Genomic DNA, 18,780 nt, shown 5'->3' with positions numbered 1-18,780 from the left:
AAGGGATGTTTTTTAAAAAAAATCACTCAGAAAAAGTTGGAGTTTTCTTATATTAGAATCCTCATTAGAATATATTAAGAAGTACCTATACTATTTGAATCACTGAATTTGGAACCACAAAACTCTGTTAGAAAAACATGTTACCCAGAAACATCTTGATCAATGCTACTTAGAGGTATTAAATGGGTCACCTTGCAAAACTAAAAACAAAACAAAACAAAACAAAAAAACAAATAGGCTGACAAACTTATCACACATTTTTAGCAATTGCAATGGTTAGACATTGCTGTTAAAACAGGAGTTTTTAAAGATCACTTTAAGAAGCAACACCTGACAAGTATTTGCCAAACAGGCGAATGAAGATATCAACAGTCCTAAACTTAGGCAGTGGGTACTTGTAACTTGGTATAAAATTTCCAGGTGAAAGCGAGAGGCTCTGCTAACCAGGTCAGAGGATTCCACATGACTCTGTGATAACCAAAACCCTGATGAAAATTAGTGAAGAGTGTGGAAAAAAACCGTTTCACGAACGAAACAGGAATTAATACATTTTATACCTGATTCATCCCCAATGTCTAACTGTAACTACATTAACAATCAATTAAGCAGATATTTATCCACATTTCTAAAAAGTTTACATATCCCAAATAGTCCAAAAGGTTTATTAAGGAGCTTCTCACTGGGAAAATAGGGGACTGTCTTATACAGTGATCCCTCACCTATCATGGGGGTTACGTTCCAGAGATCCCTGCGATAGGTGAAAATCCGAGAAGTAGCAGCCTTTTATTTTATTACTTATATATATTTTAAAGCTTTATAAACCCTTTCCACACTCCTATAAACCTTTCCCACTCTCTCATTAACTTTTCCCACACTCTTATAAACACTTCATATGCTCTTAAACACTTTCTATGCCCTTAAATCTACATAATTTTAACAACATATAAAATTCTATATGGGTACTCACCAGTGAAGTGTACAAGTCGTCCCTCGCTATATCGTGGTTCACTTATCGCAATACAGTGAAGCCTCAATAAGTGAACTGCGATATAGTGAGAGACGACTATATTTACAGTTACCCACTACTAAAGTATACATGGTATTTGCCAAGTAATAACATGAGTGCCCATCTATTAAGCAACATGCAGCAATAACCAGCATTCAGCTTTGCTATCAGCAATCCAATGGACAGTAGAATACCAAAAGCCTATTTGGAAGTATAATTTTCAGCTGAAGTCTGCCTGCCAAAATTATAGGCTTGCGTGATGTAAGACATTTCATGCAGGACTTCCAGTTGCCCAAGAAGATTCCCACTGACTGCTAAAAATTAGTGAATAGAAAGCTTTACTTTTTCCTCTTTGAAGGTAATCATATATAAGATTGATTTAATTCAGACTCTTCATAGAACCCAAACTTAGTCTTTACTGCTGTGGGCCTGCAAAGAAGAAAGAACTGGAGGTCACACTTCGTTAACACAACAAATAGAAAGAAAGAAAATGTGGTCAAACTCTGACCAGGTGCATAAGTTGGTTGGAACGTCATCCAGCACACCAAAAGTTTGCAGGTTCAATTCCCAGTCAGGGGAGTACAGGAGGCCACTATCCTTCTCTCTCCACCACCCCCCCTTCCTCCCTCTTTCCTCTCCTCTCACCCTTCCTCTCTCTCTAAAAGTAATAAACATATCCTCAGGTGAGGAATTTTTTTAATGTGGTCAAAAGTTCCCTAAATCTCAGAAAGCATCAACATAGTGAGAGCTGTATGTGCCTATAGAGAAAGCCAATCATTTATCCCAAAATCCACTCAACAAAAAATTAATTTCCTGTTCCTAAGTGGCACTACTAAAAGTTATAAGTTCAACCGCTTTGACGTATATTTTTAATGCTCCAAATGGAACCACAGAGTTCCAAGACCTGAGGTTGCCTCCTTACCAATGCAATTCCCATAAGATGAACTGGGAGGGCATCTGTAAACACATGGTCATCAAAATATTTTTCTAAAAGCATCATTCCAAAAATCATTTACTTCTCTGACCTTTAATTATATACCTTAGATAAAAACAGCAAAGAAAAAAGGAAAAGTTTAAAAATCTGTTAACACTTGTAACTGAATTTAATCACAAACAAGACCAAAGAAAACTTCATTCCCCTTCAGCAGTGATCCCAAGTACAAATATGCCTTATCTCTTATTGACTACCCATTCTTCCTAATCCACAGAGAAAACCCAGTTTGGCAAAGTACGACATTTAACTTTAAAGCTCAACATCCAAGGGTTTAAGTTCCTAAGCACACAGATGCCACAGCACTGAGCAATTCAGGTGGCCGAGTTTTCCCAGAATGTCAGCATTATACACATTGGAAGGATTATGTAAGTGGCTGAAGCACCACCAGCTCTTTAAATGGTCAAAAATACAGAAATACAGTTGTGTTCTCTAAAATGAGTAACTGTAGTAGATCAGCAATGTATTTTTTACTTTAAGTAGGCTTTTCTACATTTAAAGAAAATATTAGATATGGGTACCTTGCTTGTCACACCAGCATCCCATGGGCTATCCTCACCCCATAACAGTTCCCAAGGTGACACAAGGTGTGAAATTACACATTGAAGTAGGCTTTAAGACCAAATCACTAAAACCCTCAAAATAAGATCTTTAACTGAAATAGAAGCAATGGATGCTATGAAATGTAATTGTGCACGCGCGCACACACACACACACACACACACAACCCCAAACCCAGGCCCTGGCTGGCGTAGCTCAGTGGATTGAGCACGGGCTGGGAACCAAAGTGTCCTAGGTTCAATTCCCAGCCAGGGTACATTCCTGGGTTGCAGGCCATAACCCCCAGCAACCGCCCATTGATACCTCTCTCTCTCTCTCTCCCTCTCTCTCTCTGTCTCTGTCTCTCTCTCTCTCTCTCCCTCCCTTCCCTCTCTAAAAAAATAAATAAATAAAATCTTTAAAAGAATTATGTGTTAAAAAAAAAAAAACCCAAACCCCACATGAGACTGCAATGCTGCCTAAGGACCCAAGAGAGGACTAGGGCTTCCAACAGAAGGAGTCCAAGAAGGGATGGGTCAAACATTTCTCCTGAGAAATTAACTTCTTCCCTCCTGTTAAACAGAGTTCATAACTTGGACTCTTCCAACCCTGGTCACACCTCTGTTCATTCCTCCCTTGCTAGACCTGCAGGCAGGAGGCCCAGTCTTCCCTGTGACCAGAACCCAGGGAACATTAAGCACTAACTTTACCCAGGCAGGGGGAGGTGTGCAGAAGGTTGGTCTGAAGGTCCACAGGAAGAAGGCTGTTTCTGGAAAAATAGGAGGGCACAGCCCCAGCCAGCAGAGGGACTAGAGGTGATCCACGGACAAGACATGCCCACTCCTTGGGAGGATGGGGTGTTGACATTCATATAAACAGATAACAAGTTTCCCTGGGATCACATGCCTCCACAGTGCAATTGCAGGTGGTGGGAAAAGAGATTCCAAGGGAGAGGATGGATGGAAGGCAGGCACAGACAAAAAGTTCAAAGGAAAGGGAGCAGATGGGGGTAGACGCGGTGTCCAAAAGTTGGCAAGTAGAACTTGAAGAGCTACACTCACGGAGGGAAGTCCCTGAAGGAAAGTTGGAGAAAGAAGAGCGTAGAGAAGGTCGTTATGGAGACACCTCTGTTCTCCACACTCCCGCGTGCGCGCGCGCACACACATGCACACACCCCTCGGCGCCAAAAAGGCTACCCACCTTTGCCAGAGGAACGCTCCTGCTAGTCGCCAGCTCGCACAGACTGCCCACCTCCATAGAGAGATCTGGTGAGCCCGGGGCGCTACCGGCTGTGCTGCTCACGACCCCCGCGAGCTTGGAGGCCACCCTCGAGTCTGGGACAGCACGAGGCCTCTGGCGGATGCCATCCAGCAAGCGCACCAGCAGGATGTTGGCGGGCAGCTCCTCCACACCGCAGCCCACCAGGACGCGGCACTCCGGGCAGCGCAGCTCCTGATGCGAGCGCACGATGCTCTCCAGACAGTGGCGACAGAAGGTGTGCTGACACGGCAGCACCTTGGCCGTGGTATCCAAGCGCTCCAGGCACACGGAACACTCCAGAAGATCCAGCAGGGACGACTCTTCCATGTCCTCGCCCAAAGCCGAGGCCATAACGGTCCGCAGTCCGCCAGGCCTATCGTTGTCGCCCTCGCCCTCGGTCTGTGTAGCCGCGGCAGCGGCCTAGGACACGCATTACCAGGACGCTCCGAGCAGCATAGGGGAGGCGGAAGCCACGCGCAACTGTCTAGGTCCCAGGGCCGGAGCTGGACCCACCGCAGGCAGCCATCAGGATGGCACCCGGGCGACAGTCTGGGAGCCAGGCTCCGCCGGGACTTCCTTCACCCTGGCTGGCGGCCCGAGGCTCCGGCCGCCGAGGTGCAGAGTAGCACGTCGACAGGCTTGCCTGGGGGGTACTTGGAGTTCTACGCCCCGTAAGCTAGCTCCCGGCCAAAGGGATTATACAGTGCTCCGAATAGCACGCCTGAGGCTAACGACCACACCTGTGCCACGGCGTGTCAGCCCCACGCAAGGCTCTAAGGGAGTCGCCCACCACCACACTCAGGGAGCTCTGCACTCCAAGTGGCCTCCCAAGGCCAGGAGCCCCACCAAAAGAAGTGCGGGTAGTGGCCAGTTGAGTCCCCGGGGAGCAGCGTGAGCGCTTTCTTGCGCCGCTGCTCAGCCACACCGCCCCCGCGACATCCCCATTGCACCCAGGGCCCGCCTACTATACGCTGCCCGAAGCAGGTTCAGCCGGATCCTTCCTCTTCCCTCCACCGCAAAGAAGTGCTCGGGGAGCGTGCGGAGGTCACGATCGCTGAAGCTGACGAGCAAGCTGGGCGCATGGCGGCACCCCTTAGGGCACCTCCAGGGTTCCCTGGAACTCTGTGCTTGCCTTTCTGCGCAGACTGGGCCCTGTCTCCTCCTGACGATCCGAGTCTTCCCTTCGGCTTTCCTTCAGCCTCAAGCAGGGAGATTTTTCTCTCGACACTGCCACAAAGGAAAGTTTCGTAGGTGTTACCCCGACTGCCTTCTTGGCCAACGCTGGCGAGCATCTTAGGGACATAGCCAACACCTGAGCATCCTCCCCGATAACTCTCTGGAGAGCTCGCGATCCAGTAGCCTTTCCAGGCAGAGCGCACAGGTGACAATCCCTCAGCTGAGGGTGTGGTGCGGAGACACCGCGCAAAGCCCAGGGGGAAGGCGCTGGAGTTGGCAAGGGTTCCCAGGGTCAGCTCCGGTTCCTCCCAGCGGTCCCTGTCTGGAGTCGCGGATTCGGGAGGCTAGCGCTGCTGCCCGCCAGACCGACACCTTTCCACAGGGCACTCGGTTCAGCGTCCTACTCCCACCCCTGACGGCCAGCGCAGTGCGGCCACCCGCCCCCTTCCCCCGCGAGGTCTCTGCAATTTCTCCTCGGGAGGCCCAAAAGAGGGAAATTCAGCGAGCTTCAGAGGAACGGAAGTACCTACGGAGGACCCGGAGCAGCCGGGAAGTTCGATTTCCTGTAGTGCGCTGCCCCCTCGTGGCCACTTTGTGTTAGCAGGCCGAATTCCCTCCCTGCCCAGCATAAACTCCAGTCCTTGGGAAGCACACCAGGAAGCCAGGTTGTTGCCAGTGCCAAGGTAAGAAGAGGTGTTCAGGCCCGCCTAGGAGTCAGGCTAAACTGTGGTTTGTCAATTTAAGTATAACTTTTATTCTCAACTTTTCAAAGAGAAAGTAATATCTGAGGTTTAAATGACGAGAACATGCCTAAGCATTATTTTATATAATCCTCCAAATGGCAGTGAGATCATTATTTTAATCTTATTGTACTTGTGAGGAAGGAATGGCTTATAGTTATGAAATCACTGAGGCTGAATTCTGTTAGTTTGTTGTATCTCCAGAACCTAACGCATGGAAAAAATTACATTCATTACAATATAAGCTCCCTATAAGCTACAGTTTTACACTGTAATATCCTGTGCCTAGGACAGTGCCTGGGTACATAGTAGGCTCTCAATAAATATTTGATTAATTAATGAAAAACGTTTTCGGAATCATTTATCACCTAGTGGTGATATGAACATTCAGATCTTAGAATCTCAATTCCAGGTCTCCTGAGCTCATATCAGGCTACCATTCTTGGAAACTTTGCTACTAATAACAGCAGGAGAACTTTCCGCCTGCCTGGTGGACATCTGTTAGTAATGTGGATTTCTCTATTGGTTGTTCACATTATCACTGGCAACTGTGTGAGATGGAAGGTGTCCTGGAGCTGCCTGGCTAACCATACCTGGGAGCAGACTTTCCAGGAGGACCAGGAAGGAAATGCACATCCCAGTACAAGGAAGTGCCTCCACATTAGCCTCCTTTTACTCTTTGACCCTGGCTCAGGAACAAGAAAGGGAAAATTTCCAAAGGACCTGTTAGCAGGTGCAGAAAAACAGGGATCAGGTGTTAACCTAGGTTCAGCAACCTCAATTCTTGAGTTCTGGCTAAGAATTGAGAGCCAAGATTCAAATTGTAAGAGAAAGTTTATTTAGAAAGTCGCAGAAGTAGAAGTGAGCCATAGAAGAAATGGGCTCAGGAAACAAATTATAGCAAAAGAAGGACCCCTGGAGTGGTAGGACGGGTAGGGGGAGAGATACAGGCTTTGAGAGACCAAAGAGGGAGAAGAGGTTCCAAGCATTCTGGGGCAGGGAGGTGGGGAGAAGGAACTACAGAGAGATAAGCACCTTGAGAGACAAAAGGAGGTTGGGCTCGAGAAAGAAGAAAGGGAGAAGAGGGGAGGAAAGAGCAGGGAGAGAAGAGAGGGAGAATGAGCCCTAGAGAAAGGAGATGGTACAGGTGTGTTCTGTAGAGTGCTCCAGAGAGAGTAGCATTGGGTCCTCTGCCTTGAGGGTGTTTATCTGGAGATCTCAGGAGTATCCCAATAGAATAGTCATCAGTTTTCCAGGTGTGTCTCTTCAGGGCTGTGGTCTCCATTGATGGGTTGGTGCCAAGGGAGGGGTTCATTAGTCATTGTAGCTGGTCCTCATATCAACCATGGTGTGACTTTGCCTGGTTTTGCTGCTCTTCTGAGCCTGGAGCCAAAACACAGCTGAGGCCTACACGTCATCTCCAGACATCAATGCTTAAGGTAGTGGCTGTGCAAGGGTTTATAGTTTTGCCTGTTGTTAAACACCAGGGCTTTCCAACCTGGTAACCCTCTGCACCTGGCCCATAGGTTCCTGTTCTGCTCATGCCTATCTAAATGCCTACTACAGACCCAAAATGCTTAATCTAAAAGCAGGTGTCAGAGAGACAGAACAGAAGGGGGAGCAGAAACAGGGAACCCTCAGACACTGGGAAGGCTGGCAGACAATAGGGCTACCTGTAATAAAACATCCTGGGTGCTTTTGGTTGCCAGCAACAGAAACCAACTTAAGTTAGGTTTTTCAAAGGAGCAGAATAGATTATGAGCATCAGCACTCCAGGCAGAGGGCCAGGTTACTACAGACAATCCCCTGTGTGTCTTGCTCTGCACACTTCTCTATGTAATGATGGGCTCTTTCCTTCTCTTGCACCAGCAGCTTTACTTCCCAGCCTGCATGATAGAAAACATGGTCAGAACCTCTCTTTCCCAACCTGCATGATAGGAAACATGGTCAGAGCTCCAGAAGCACTGCATCCATAGCTTCAGCCACTGACAAAATGCATTCCTCCGACTGTCACATGCTGCAGGTTTTAAAGCCCTAGCAACCAAACTGGGCCCAGAGGTCACTCTCTGAACCAATGAGTGCTGGCTATAGGAGCAGAATCATCTGAAACCTGGCAGCACCCTCAGGAGTCACACAGAAGAACTGAGTTTCCAGAATAAATGGTATGTGGGGGACCCAGATCCCTCTGTCCTCAACTTTCCTCTGTACTATATGCATCTGGGGCCACACAAGAGCAAATGCAGTGTGGCTAAACCTCACCTTTCTCAAACCTCCCCTGCTTCCACTCTCCCTGTTAGCCCCTGCCTTACCCTGCTCGCACAGCACAGACAGGCTGGGCAGGGTGAGACTAGGCCATGGTGCACGGTGGGATTGCAGTGAGCCGTGCCTGCATTTTGCAGAGTGGGTAAATGCTGCCCAGCCCCAGTGTATCACACACTCTTTTGAGAAAATGAGGGCCAAGCATTGCCAGACCTTTCTACTTTTGAAGAGAAGATGGAAGGCCACTTGTTATGTGAGATATCCTGATGTCCAACAATTGGCAAGCAATCCAGCTCTCAAAAAAAAAAAAAAACAAACGTATTGGCCAAATAAAATGAATATGTGGCCAAATTGGCCAACAGGCAACTAGTTTGCAATTTATAGTTGAAGTAGCCAAGTAAAATGTAGTACAGCATAAAGGAAGTTAAGGGCATGAACTAAATAGTTGAAGTATTACAAATACAGTTTTATATTACTCAGTTAAATTTTCACATGTTCAATAAGTCAATCATGTAAGTAAATGATTGAGGACCTGGCTTAACAGTCATCCACATGAAAAGATCTTGGGAATCTAGTGACCACAAGCATAATGTGAGCCAACATGAGTTATTAGTGTAGTATGGCTGACTATAAAAGTAATGAAATCGTAGAATGTTAAAGTTGGAAATAGGGAAAGAAATAATCTCATTGAATCTCAGGCTTGTTAGATCTCATTTGTGGGATTACTTTCAATTGTGGGGGCAAATATTAATGAACAGGTGGTAAGGGATCTAGAGACCTCGTCTATGAATTTAGGATGAAGAGAGTGTTTCTTTCCAAAGAAGGAGTTCAGAGACAGGATGGGTGGCTATATGTCAAGGTTTTGGCTGCCCAATGTCTGAATTGCTTCTTAAATGTGGGTGATTCTCTACTTGGTGAAAGTCAGATTTTTTTCCAGCTAGGGTATGGGGATATGACAGGTTCATCAGCCTGACAGCTTCCCACAGCCCCCATGCCTGGAGAGGGGGAATGAAGGTGGCAATGGAGCATCATGGAGTTCCAGATGCAGGGGCTGACAGGGAAATATGGCAGGGCCTGAAGCAACAGTGCCCTGAATCTTGTGCCCAAGTGATATCTCAGGGGAAGGGTCTGACTGTTGGTACCAGACACAATTGGGGTGGTAAGCCTGGGCTGTGGGCCATGCTGGCTTGCCTGTTTTTCTGGTGACCCTATGGGTTTTCCAGTTTTATTTAATTAGTTTCCTTTCATTGTTGTTGTTGTTGTTTTTAAATTAACCAGAGTCAGTTTCTGTTGTTTACAATAGGGAACTCTAATTGATACATTATTTATTACCAGAGACCAATGAAGGCTGTCAACATGAGACCATTTTCACCATGCTGAACTTCTCCTCTTAGCCTTCATGTTGGGAGAATATCAAAGTGAGCCACTTGGGGCACCATTTGTTCATTCAACAAACAGTGCCTGAGTGCATTCTCTATGTCTGGTGCCGGGTGGACCAAAGCCAGCAGTGTGGTGCTGCGAGTAGAGCCTATGTCTGGGGATGAAGGAACCGCTGGCTGGTCTAACTCAGGTAAGTGACATCACCTCTGTCAACCTCAATTACATCTTCTATAAACTGGGAGATGAAAATATTTCACCTACTTATAGGCATAAGATCATTGAAATCTCTGAGACTGAATAACACATTGAAAAAGTATATTTGTTTACCCTTGTTATAAGCAGGAGAACTAAAATGAATTAAAGTTACAGGAGGCAGATTTCAGTTAAATGTTGAGAAGGGCTTTTTATTAGGCTGAGTTGTCCAACAAAGCACTGGCTGTTCCATTAATTAGGAGCTCCCATCACTAAAGAATTAAAGCACAATTATGTCTGTAAGGAATATTGTAAAAGAGATCAATTTTCATCTCTTCTGTTCTCTCACAAAGCACCTCTGTATTGGACAGATGGTACTGGTCAGTCCAGCAACCCCTCTCTTGAAGTACCTCTTCATCCCAAGTCCATGTGACCCTCAAAGAAGGCCAGTCACACCCCTACACCTGTGTCCCCAACAAGCCATGTGGCCTCGGCTGGCTAATCAGAATCATTCTTGCTCTGAGATGAGTAGATAATGGCAGGCACATAACTAAGCAGCACTAATGAGCTTCTAAACTGAGATTTGACATATAGGCATAGATATTGAAGGAGGAAAGTTCTCTTTCCCTATTAATTCTGAGCCCTGAAGACTCAGCCTTGGACTCTAGTGGCCGCCTGTCCTGCCACAGGAAGAAGCTGAAGCATAGGTGGGAGTGAGGGAGAGGAGAGGAGGGTCAGGAAAATGGGAGGGAAAGGGAGGAGGAGGAAGAGGAGGAAGAGGAGGAAGAAGGTGAGGAGGAGAACAAGCAAGAGGAGGCAAGAGAGAATCCTAATGATTCATTTGACCATTTGAATCCATGGATGAAGCTGTGCCTAAATTCTATGTGAGTCATTATAAGCCTGCTTTTGCTTAAGCTGGTTTGAGATGAACTTCTGTCACTTGCAACCAAATGACTTTCAACCATAGCATGCCTTCTTGTGGCTACCCTCACACCATCAGTTACCTAGGTACCCAAGTTTAGAACAGAAGCCCACCCTGAAAACTCCCCTCACCTCAGTCCCTCATATATACCTAATTACCAATATTTGCAGCTTTCTAACATCATAATAGACTTATTATTCCCCAAGTGTCTCCCATTTCAATTCCCACGTCCATGCCCATCACCAACAATTCAGTATCTCACTGCCTCTAACTGAACAATGGTTCCTCTCTCCTCAGCCACTCCACCCATGTGTCTGCATTATAGGGCCAGACTTACTCCCTGGCTGTTTCTCTGGCAGGTATAACTTTCCTTATCTTCCAAACTCCTTCCCAAATCCACCCCAGCTTGCCCACCTGTGTGTATAAATGCTGCTGCATCTTTCTGCTCCTTGTTGAAACTCCATCCAGCTCACAGACTACCCCCTCCAGGAAACCTTTCCTGATTGCCTGTCTTTTGAATCCCCTTGGCTCCTTTTCTTTGCTTCTTTCACATTCTGCTTTACCTTATGTTTATTTTTCAGTGGTGTTATAGCCCCTACCAGCCTGCAAACTTCCCAAGAGCAAAGACTGTTCCATTAGTCTTTAAAACTCTTCAAGAAATGTCCTAAGCATAGTAGGCAATTAATAAACAAACATCTGCAGAGTTGGACTAAACTCAATTTGAAGAGACTGAAACAGTCAATCTCTAAATTCTCTTTTACTCCAAAACTATATAAGATCGGGACTTTCTATTGCACTTTACTGTTTATAAAAAGGAATAAAGCTCTCAAAATGAATTTCACATAGTATGTATTGTGATTGCAGGCATGAGGTAATAATAGCAAGACTCTTAGTAGCTAAGAAACTCACCAATTCTAATACTTAGACTGCATCTGTATCTGCATCTGTAATGTACAGAGAGAAGGTGGACAGGGTCTACACCCCATTTCTCCATTCTGGGGCCTTCTCAGCAGACACCTAACTTTTGATATTAGGTGTCTCTTCTCTGTAAAGCACGTGGACTTCTCTCCACTCAACATCCACCCCACCAAATCCTTATCTATTGGTTTATTCTTGTGATCAACTCCCCACCCCAAGGTATAATCAACCTTTCAAGTCCATTATCCATATATATATATATATATATATATATATATATATATATATATGAGCACCCATTTGTCATGTAGGAAATGGTCCTCAGCCCCAGAGAATCAGCAGGGAGAAAGCTTACAACCAACTTTCATGATCTGCCATCTGTTTGTGGATGGAAACATGTTACAAAGAAGAGTAAAAATGAGAAAGTCACCCAGGAGTGTTCCAGAGTGCAGGTGCTACAGCCTGCTGGCTGGACTAGATTGGCCTGGGCTGAAGAAGGTGAGAGGACCCTCAGGGCAGGGAGAGGAGCTTCCAAAAGATCAAAGGCACAGCATGAGGAGCAAAGAAGAGACCTTACTGGCAGGAGAATGAAGACCAATGGGTTTGAAAAATAAGTCAATGGCATAGAGTACACATGTCAAAAAGTCTACCTAAATAGATTGGTGAACCCATGAAGGCCCTGTAGAACTACCAAGAGGCTCTCCCAGGCATTTCAATATTTTAGGGAGGCTTATCTGGGCAACCCTGAAAGCAACCATTTGGGCAAGGACACGTCCTTGGGAAACACAAGATTATAATTCATTGGGTTACAGAGGGTGCACAACAATGTGAGTGTACTCAATACCACTGAACACTTACAATGGTTAAAATGGCAAATTTTGTGTTATGTATATTTTATCACAATTAAAAATAAGGATAAAAATAAAATAACAAAGGAGTAGTGACTCAGGTAATAAGTAAGGACCTTGGCCTGCAGGAGGTTGTACAACAAGCAGCTGGAAATAGGACACAAAGTTAGTGAGGCCCTGGAGGGAGCACTGACTGCCAGGCACAGCCTGTGCCCTCTGTGTAGGTGGGCTCACTTCATCCTCTACACAGCCAAGTGAGGTGGGCAGTATGCCTCAGTGTTACAGGTGAAGAAACTGAAACAGGGGAGGTTTAAGTAACTTGTCCAAGGTCACACAGCTACTCAGTGGAAGAATCAGGATTTGCATCCAAAGGGTGGAACTCGAGTCTATTTTATATCCACCCAACCCCTGGAGCTCAGGAATAAGGGGAAAACTAAAAATGTACCTTTGAAATCATCCGCTTACAGGCCCTGGGAAGCCCCAGGGGAGTGGATGCTTCCAATCATGGAGAAGATGGGAGGAAAGCTTTTACAGGTCAGAGCCCTGGGAAGGACAGTGCTTCAAGGGAGTGGGGGAAGCAACAGTGGAGCACTGAGAGAGATGGACAAGCCACAGGGTCAGAAAAGAACTAGAGAGGGTGGTAAGAACATTTGGTCACCTCACTAGTCTGCACACAGAGGAAAGGCCAGTGAGCGTGTGTTATTGACTCAAGGCCATGTCTGATATTAACAGTGTCCATCTGCAAGCCTCAGGATAGCCACACACATTCACAACTGCCTCTGCAACACTCTCCATGCAACCTGCAGCATCCCCCAACAGTGTGCTGTCCAACTAAGATAAGGGAGTACAGAGTCAGCCAGTCTTGAGGGTAGCTTCTTTCCAACATTTTCAGTTCACAGTCTGTGCAAGATACCTAGGATGTCCAAGCCTGTTGATTTAAAATAAGATAAGTTAAACCTGCCTTGCCATTTAGATAAGATCTCAGTAAAACAATGTGTATGAAGTGGGGCTGTCAAAACCCCGCTCATCTGCTCTCAGCCCTCACTGTCCCAACCCATGCCCAGCACCCAGTAACCAGCACCCAGTACCAGAGGTCTCTGCACTCAGGAGATTTCTCTGTCCACCTGGAGAGTACTCTGCTTGCATCCATGTGGCAGGCTCCATAAGCCAGGGATGACCTTTGTCAATGTCAGAGGGCAGCTCTCTTTGTCCCTTGGAAAAGATAACTCTCCAGTGGTTCCCTGAGGCCACTGAAAGATTAAGCTTCACGTACCCAGCTCTTCATTGACTGGCTTCCCCTCTCCACATCAATTTCCCACACCCCTGTAGATGTTCCCTGGGATTGCCTCCCAAATCAGCCACTCATCCTCAAATCCTTCATTTAGGGTTTGCTTCTGGGGAAACACAAACCAAACAGAGTGTAATTCTGGCAAAGAGTAGGTACTCAATAAATGGAACCCCCTTCATGAAAAGTGTGTTTTCTTCCTGTTTCTCCTCAAAACCATGTGTGTTCTTTTTATTTGGAGCTTCCTCTGTTCCATGAAACATAGATGCTTTGTCTCCCTTTCCTGAACCAAAGCTCCTGAATTGAAGTTAGTACTTTCCCAACTAGCAAGCACAAGTTTACATACAAAAGAACCTCAGGTAATGCTCGCTGGATACACATCATGAAATAAGAAATGCCTCTTCTCACTGGTGAGACGCAGAAAGAAGAGAGCAGGAGGAATCATGGATACCATCGACTTAAAAGGGGAGACCAGAGGACTAAGTTAAGGGGCCAGATAACAAGTTTTAGTTTAGGCAAATGAGCTGGAGGTACTAGCAGGCCAGGGAGGTGCAGATGTCTGGAAGTTAGGGATAGGATTTAAACAGAATTCCAGAAGATTAGTATTGGGGATGGAAATTTAGGAGTCATTTTCTTGGAAGTGATGGATAAAGCTTCAGGTGAGAAGAATAAGCACTGCTTCTTCCTTCAAACTTGCAGGGAGGAATCTTTCCCACTTCCTGCACAGAGGAAAGTGGAGGAACCTGTAGCAGAAGGTCTCATCAGTCACTCTCAGTTACTCAGAACACTTTCCAACTGCAGGTTGCAAAATACTTTACAGATGTAATTCAGTTTTACATAAATGTTGCCATAGCCATTACAGAGAACATGATAAAGGAACATTCTTAACCTTGCAAAATATGTGCCTTGCATTTTATTTTACTTTTTGAAGCAGCTATTCAAGATAATCTAAATGTAATGTCACTGGTCCAAGTACAAGATATGATATTGTTCTTCAGGACCTCACCTTTATTCCTTTCTTTCTTTTAATAACATTTTAAAATTATTGTTCAAGTACAATTTTCTGTCTTTTACTCCCACCCCAACCCACCCCCCCCCAGTGCTCCCCAGCTCTCTCCCATTTCCACCCACCCCTAGTTTTTGTCCATATGTCCTTTATACTTGTTCCTGCAAACCCTTCCCCTTTTCCCCAGAAATTCCCTCCCCTATCCCCTCTGGTCATTGTCAGCCTGTTCTCTATTTCAGTGTCTTTGGTTATATTTTGCTTGTTTGTTTGTTTGTTGTTTAGGTTTCACCTTTGTTTCTTAATGTTGATATACCTGGTTAGGAGAACTTAAACTACTTTTCAACCTGAGTAAGCTGCCACATGTGAGTTGGTAGCTTGTTTATTGTGTAGGTGAGGCTCAAGATGTTTTGGGTCCAGGTGTCTCAGTGCTGGGAAGAAATGTTTAATAGCTCCCTTTTCTTATGGATAGATAAGACCAGTAGGTACACACTGCCCAGGGCAACATTCAATAGAAACATTTTTTGTAACCTAACAAAATTACTCTTCCCTGACCCTCCTGGCATGTAAAGCTGAGAGGCTCAAGTCAGTTTCCATAGTCTTCTGACCCTTCACCAAGATACTTTTCTGACTGTAGTATGCCAGGAGAGACAACCCAGAGCATAAGTGGTCACCTATCCAAAAAGAATGAGTTTGTTCTCATAGCCCAGGTCTTGGTGGTCATGGGACAAATTGGCCTAGCTGAACATGTGCATGAAGCCAGAAGACCTTCCCTCCCCAACCTCCTGATACACAATAGCTGTATGTGCATGGGTAATATTGAGATGCCACCTGGAGAGACCTATTGGCTGAAGTGGCCAAGGGGAGGGACTGGCTCCCTGGAATGTCTTGTGGTGGTCCACCCCATCCCAGTTGTAAAAGAGAGTAAATCCAGACCCTTAGCAGATTGGGTCAGGTGAACGTCGGTTGGGCAAGCATCTACTGGGGTCCTCCTCCTTCTCTCACAGACCTGCAGAGTCAGGGTCACTGCCACCCTACAGGATGCCTCGGGCCAGCAAGGCCAGCATAGGAAGCAATGGTAGCAGGTGCCAGGGGTCTGGGCCAGACACTCACACCCTCTAGTTCTCCCCCTGAATGCCTTGGAAACAGAACTAGTCCCTTCAGACTAAGATGATGCACGGGGAGATCCCAAGACAAATCTCTAGAATTAATTTGATTAGGCAGGGGCTTGACTGATTACTTGGAACATTAATAACATTTTAAGCATGAATTTGTTCAAAATAATGGAATAGGCCATTCAATTTAATAAGTAAAGCATGATTTATTCTAAAGCAATGAACATTTTACTCTGATGAGGCATCTCCTCATTACTGACTACAGTTTCCCTAGCATTGTGACATAAATATTTCAGATTCCTTGAGGGTATTAAAAATAATCCTATAGTTGTCTATGTTTTTTTCACAGCCTTCAGAAGACTTACAATAAGTTCTCTCCTCCAGTTAGGATACATAACACACTTTATTTTAGTTTGGCTCAAGATTTTGGAAAATAGTTAAACTTGTATGCATGGTACATTTATTAAGCTAAAGCACTGCATTGGTAATACTTTTAACACAATAAAGAAAATCCCTTATTTAAATTATAGTCATAAACTAAATGAATGAAAATTGAATATAAAAAAACTTTCAGAATAATCACAGTATAATTGACATTGAATAACATTTAATATCTGAATTCATGTCTTGGAAAAAGTACATCTTTAATCATCCAAGGGGACACTGTCAATTATAACTAATAGTGGTATATTTTCTAGAAAAATGTAAATACTTTATGAATGGTATAAAGCTAAAGCAGAATAATTAATCTCATGAGAAAGAGTGATGGAATCTTTTCACTGATAAGATAATATTTGCTTTTCAGTCAGGCACTGAGTGGTTTTTCGGAACACGTCTGGTGGCTCCACAGATTATAACAGAGAACATGGCAGCCCTGAGGGGATGGAGCCTGATGGTGTCATCAAGAGCAACTGGAATGAGATTGTTGACAACTTTCACAATGTGAATTTAAAGGAGCCTCTTCTTTGGAGTATTTATGCTTATGGTTTTGAGAAGCCTTCAGCTATTCAGCAGAGGGCTGCCATTCCTTGTATTAAAAGGGTATGATGTGATTGCTCAAGCTCAGTCAGGTACTGGCAATACAGCCACATTTGCTATTTCCATTCTGCAACAGTTAGAGATTGAGTTCAAGGAGACCCAAGCACTAGTATTAGCCCCCACCAAAGAACTGGCACGACAGATCCAAAAGGTAATTCTGGCACTTGGAGACTACACGGAAGCAACTTGCCATACCTGCATTGATAGAACCAATGTTCACAATGAAATGCAAAAACTGCAGGCTGAAACATTACATATTGTTGTCGGTACACCAGGGAGAGTATTTGATATATTAAACAGAAGATATCTTTCTCCAAAATGGATCAAAATGATTTTTTGGATGAAGCAGATGAAATGTTGAACCAGGGATTTAAGGATCAAATCTATGAGATTTTCCAGAAATTAAATACAAGGATTCAGGTTGTGTTGCTTTCTGCCAGGACACCAATTGATATGTTTGAAGTGACCAAAAAATTCATGAGAAATCCAATTCAAATTCTGGTGAAAAAGGAAGAATTGTTCCTTGAAGGAATAAACAGTTTTATATTAATGTTGAAAGAGAGAAATGGAAGTTGGATACACTTTGTGACTTGTATGAGACACTGATGACTAGACAGGCTGTCATTTTTCTCAATACAAGGTGCAAGGTGGACTGGCTCACTGAGAAAATGCGTGCCAGGAACTCCATAGTTTCTGCTTTGCATGGTGACCTGGACCAGAAGGAAAGAGATGTTATCATGAGGGAATTCTGATCAGGGTCTAGCTGTATTCTAATTACTACTGACTTGTTGGCCAGTGAGATTGATGTGCAACAAGTGTCATTGGTTTTAAACTATGATCTACCTACCAATTGTGAAAACTACATTTACAGAATTGGCATAATGGGGATCAATTGGGGAGGAAATATGTAGCTATAAACTTTGTTACTGAAGAAAACAAGACAATTCTTCATGAGATTTTCTATAATACTACAGTGGAGAAAATGTCAGTGAATGTGACCTTATTTAATTCCTGGGATGAGATAGTTTTGAATGTAGTGTTCACTGTTGCTGAATAGGGGTTCACAGCATGCATTGTGCTTCTTTCTTTTGGAATATTTGAATCTTATCTCAGTGCTCACAACAGATCAGAAATACAGATTTTCATAGCAAAGCAACTTAAGTCGTGAGCTCTTGTGAGGAAACTCATTGGCTGTATCCTCTTTAGAGTTACACTGTTGGGGTTGGGTATGAAAGATGGGATCTGTAAAATCTTTCTTTCTTAGGAATTTACTTCCTAGTTCTGTAGAAATGGTTGTATTAGATGTTCTCTATCATTTAATAATATACTTGTGGACTAAAAGATGTAAGTACTGTATAAAATCAGCCAATTATGTTAAAGTAGCTTATGTGCCTTTATTGTGTTTTGTCATTGGCCTGAATAGAAGGCCCTTAAAATTGATTTTTTAGAAAATGTTTGAATGTATTTTGTTTATATTTATTCAACAAAGTATTTAATTAGTGTTTAATGTAAACTGGACCCTTTTGCTAAGCCCCAACAAGCAATCATATCTTAGTTAGGGTTAAACCCCCAGTAAAATTACCATATAGCATGCATATTAATGAAGTTTGAATGTTAAATAAATTGTATATTCACTTTTAAAAAAGAGAATATTCACCTCCTTTTGAGAAAATTTAAAATTGCAAATCCACCAACAGTTGTTTTTATTCTAAACTGTGGTGAAACACATAGACCTTTTTAGAATAAAATACATATTGAAAGTTTGCGTGTGCTTTAGTGGACATCACTTCCAGAGACATCAGGGCTGATACAATGTTTCTGGTATTTCTCCAGAGATACCATAAAAAGAAGGACCTCAAACATTCCTTAAAAAGCCAGGTCACAGCCTTCTGTGAGCCTAGGACGATGCTTTCCAAGAAAAGCTTTATGAAGGCAATACAGTTGATTCAGTTATAGGATCACAAACTCAAATTAGAATGTGCCTTCACTCAGCCTTTCTGCCTGACACCAACACTGCTGCAGCATGGTGGTCTCACCCTCTGCATGGACACAGTCAGCGTCCTTTATCAGTAGATGCCACTGTGTGGAGGGTCCTTCCACATATAGA

General features: G+C 44.3%; 1 protein-coding gene and 1 pseudogene across 3 annotated transcripts in view; one reads left to right on the top strand and one right to left on the bottom strand.

The window, feature by feature from the left end:
* SH3RF3 (SH3 domain containing ring finger 3) overlaps positions 1-5,412 on the bottom strand; it is a 410,835-nt gene extending 405,423 nt beyond the window's left edge. For all 3 annotated transcript variants that reach the window (XM_028512030.2, XM_036026638.1, XM_036026639.1), the window contains exon 1: positions 3,738-5,412. In XM_028512030.2, the coding sequence (XP_028367831.2) occupies positions 3,738-4,148 (411 nt within the window). In that variant the 5' untranslated portion in view covers positions 4,149-5,412. The remainder of the gene's footprint in view (positions 1-3,737) is intronic.
* An 8,748-nt stretch (positions 5,413-14,160) lies between these two features.
* LOC114497000 lies at positions 14,161-18,138 on the top strand (annotated as a pseudogene).
* Positions 18,139-18,780: the final 642 nt, after the last annotated feature.

The sequence above is a fragment of the Phyllostomus discolor genome, chromosome 5 (genome assembly GCF_004126475.2).
Source record: "Phyllostomus discolor isolate MPI-MPIP mPhyDis1 chromosome 5, mPhyDis1.pri.v3, whole genome shotgun sequence".
Classification (NCBI taxonomy): domain Eukaryota; kingdom Metazoa; phylum Chordata; class Mammalia; order Chiroptera; family Phyllostomidae; genus Phyllostomus; species Phyllostomus discolor.
This window is presented reverse-complemented; position numbering and strand designations above follow the sequence as displayed.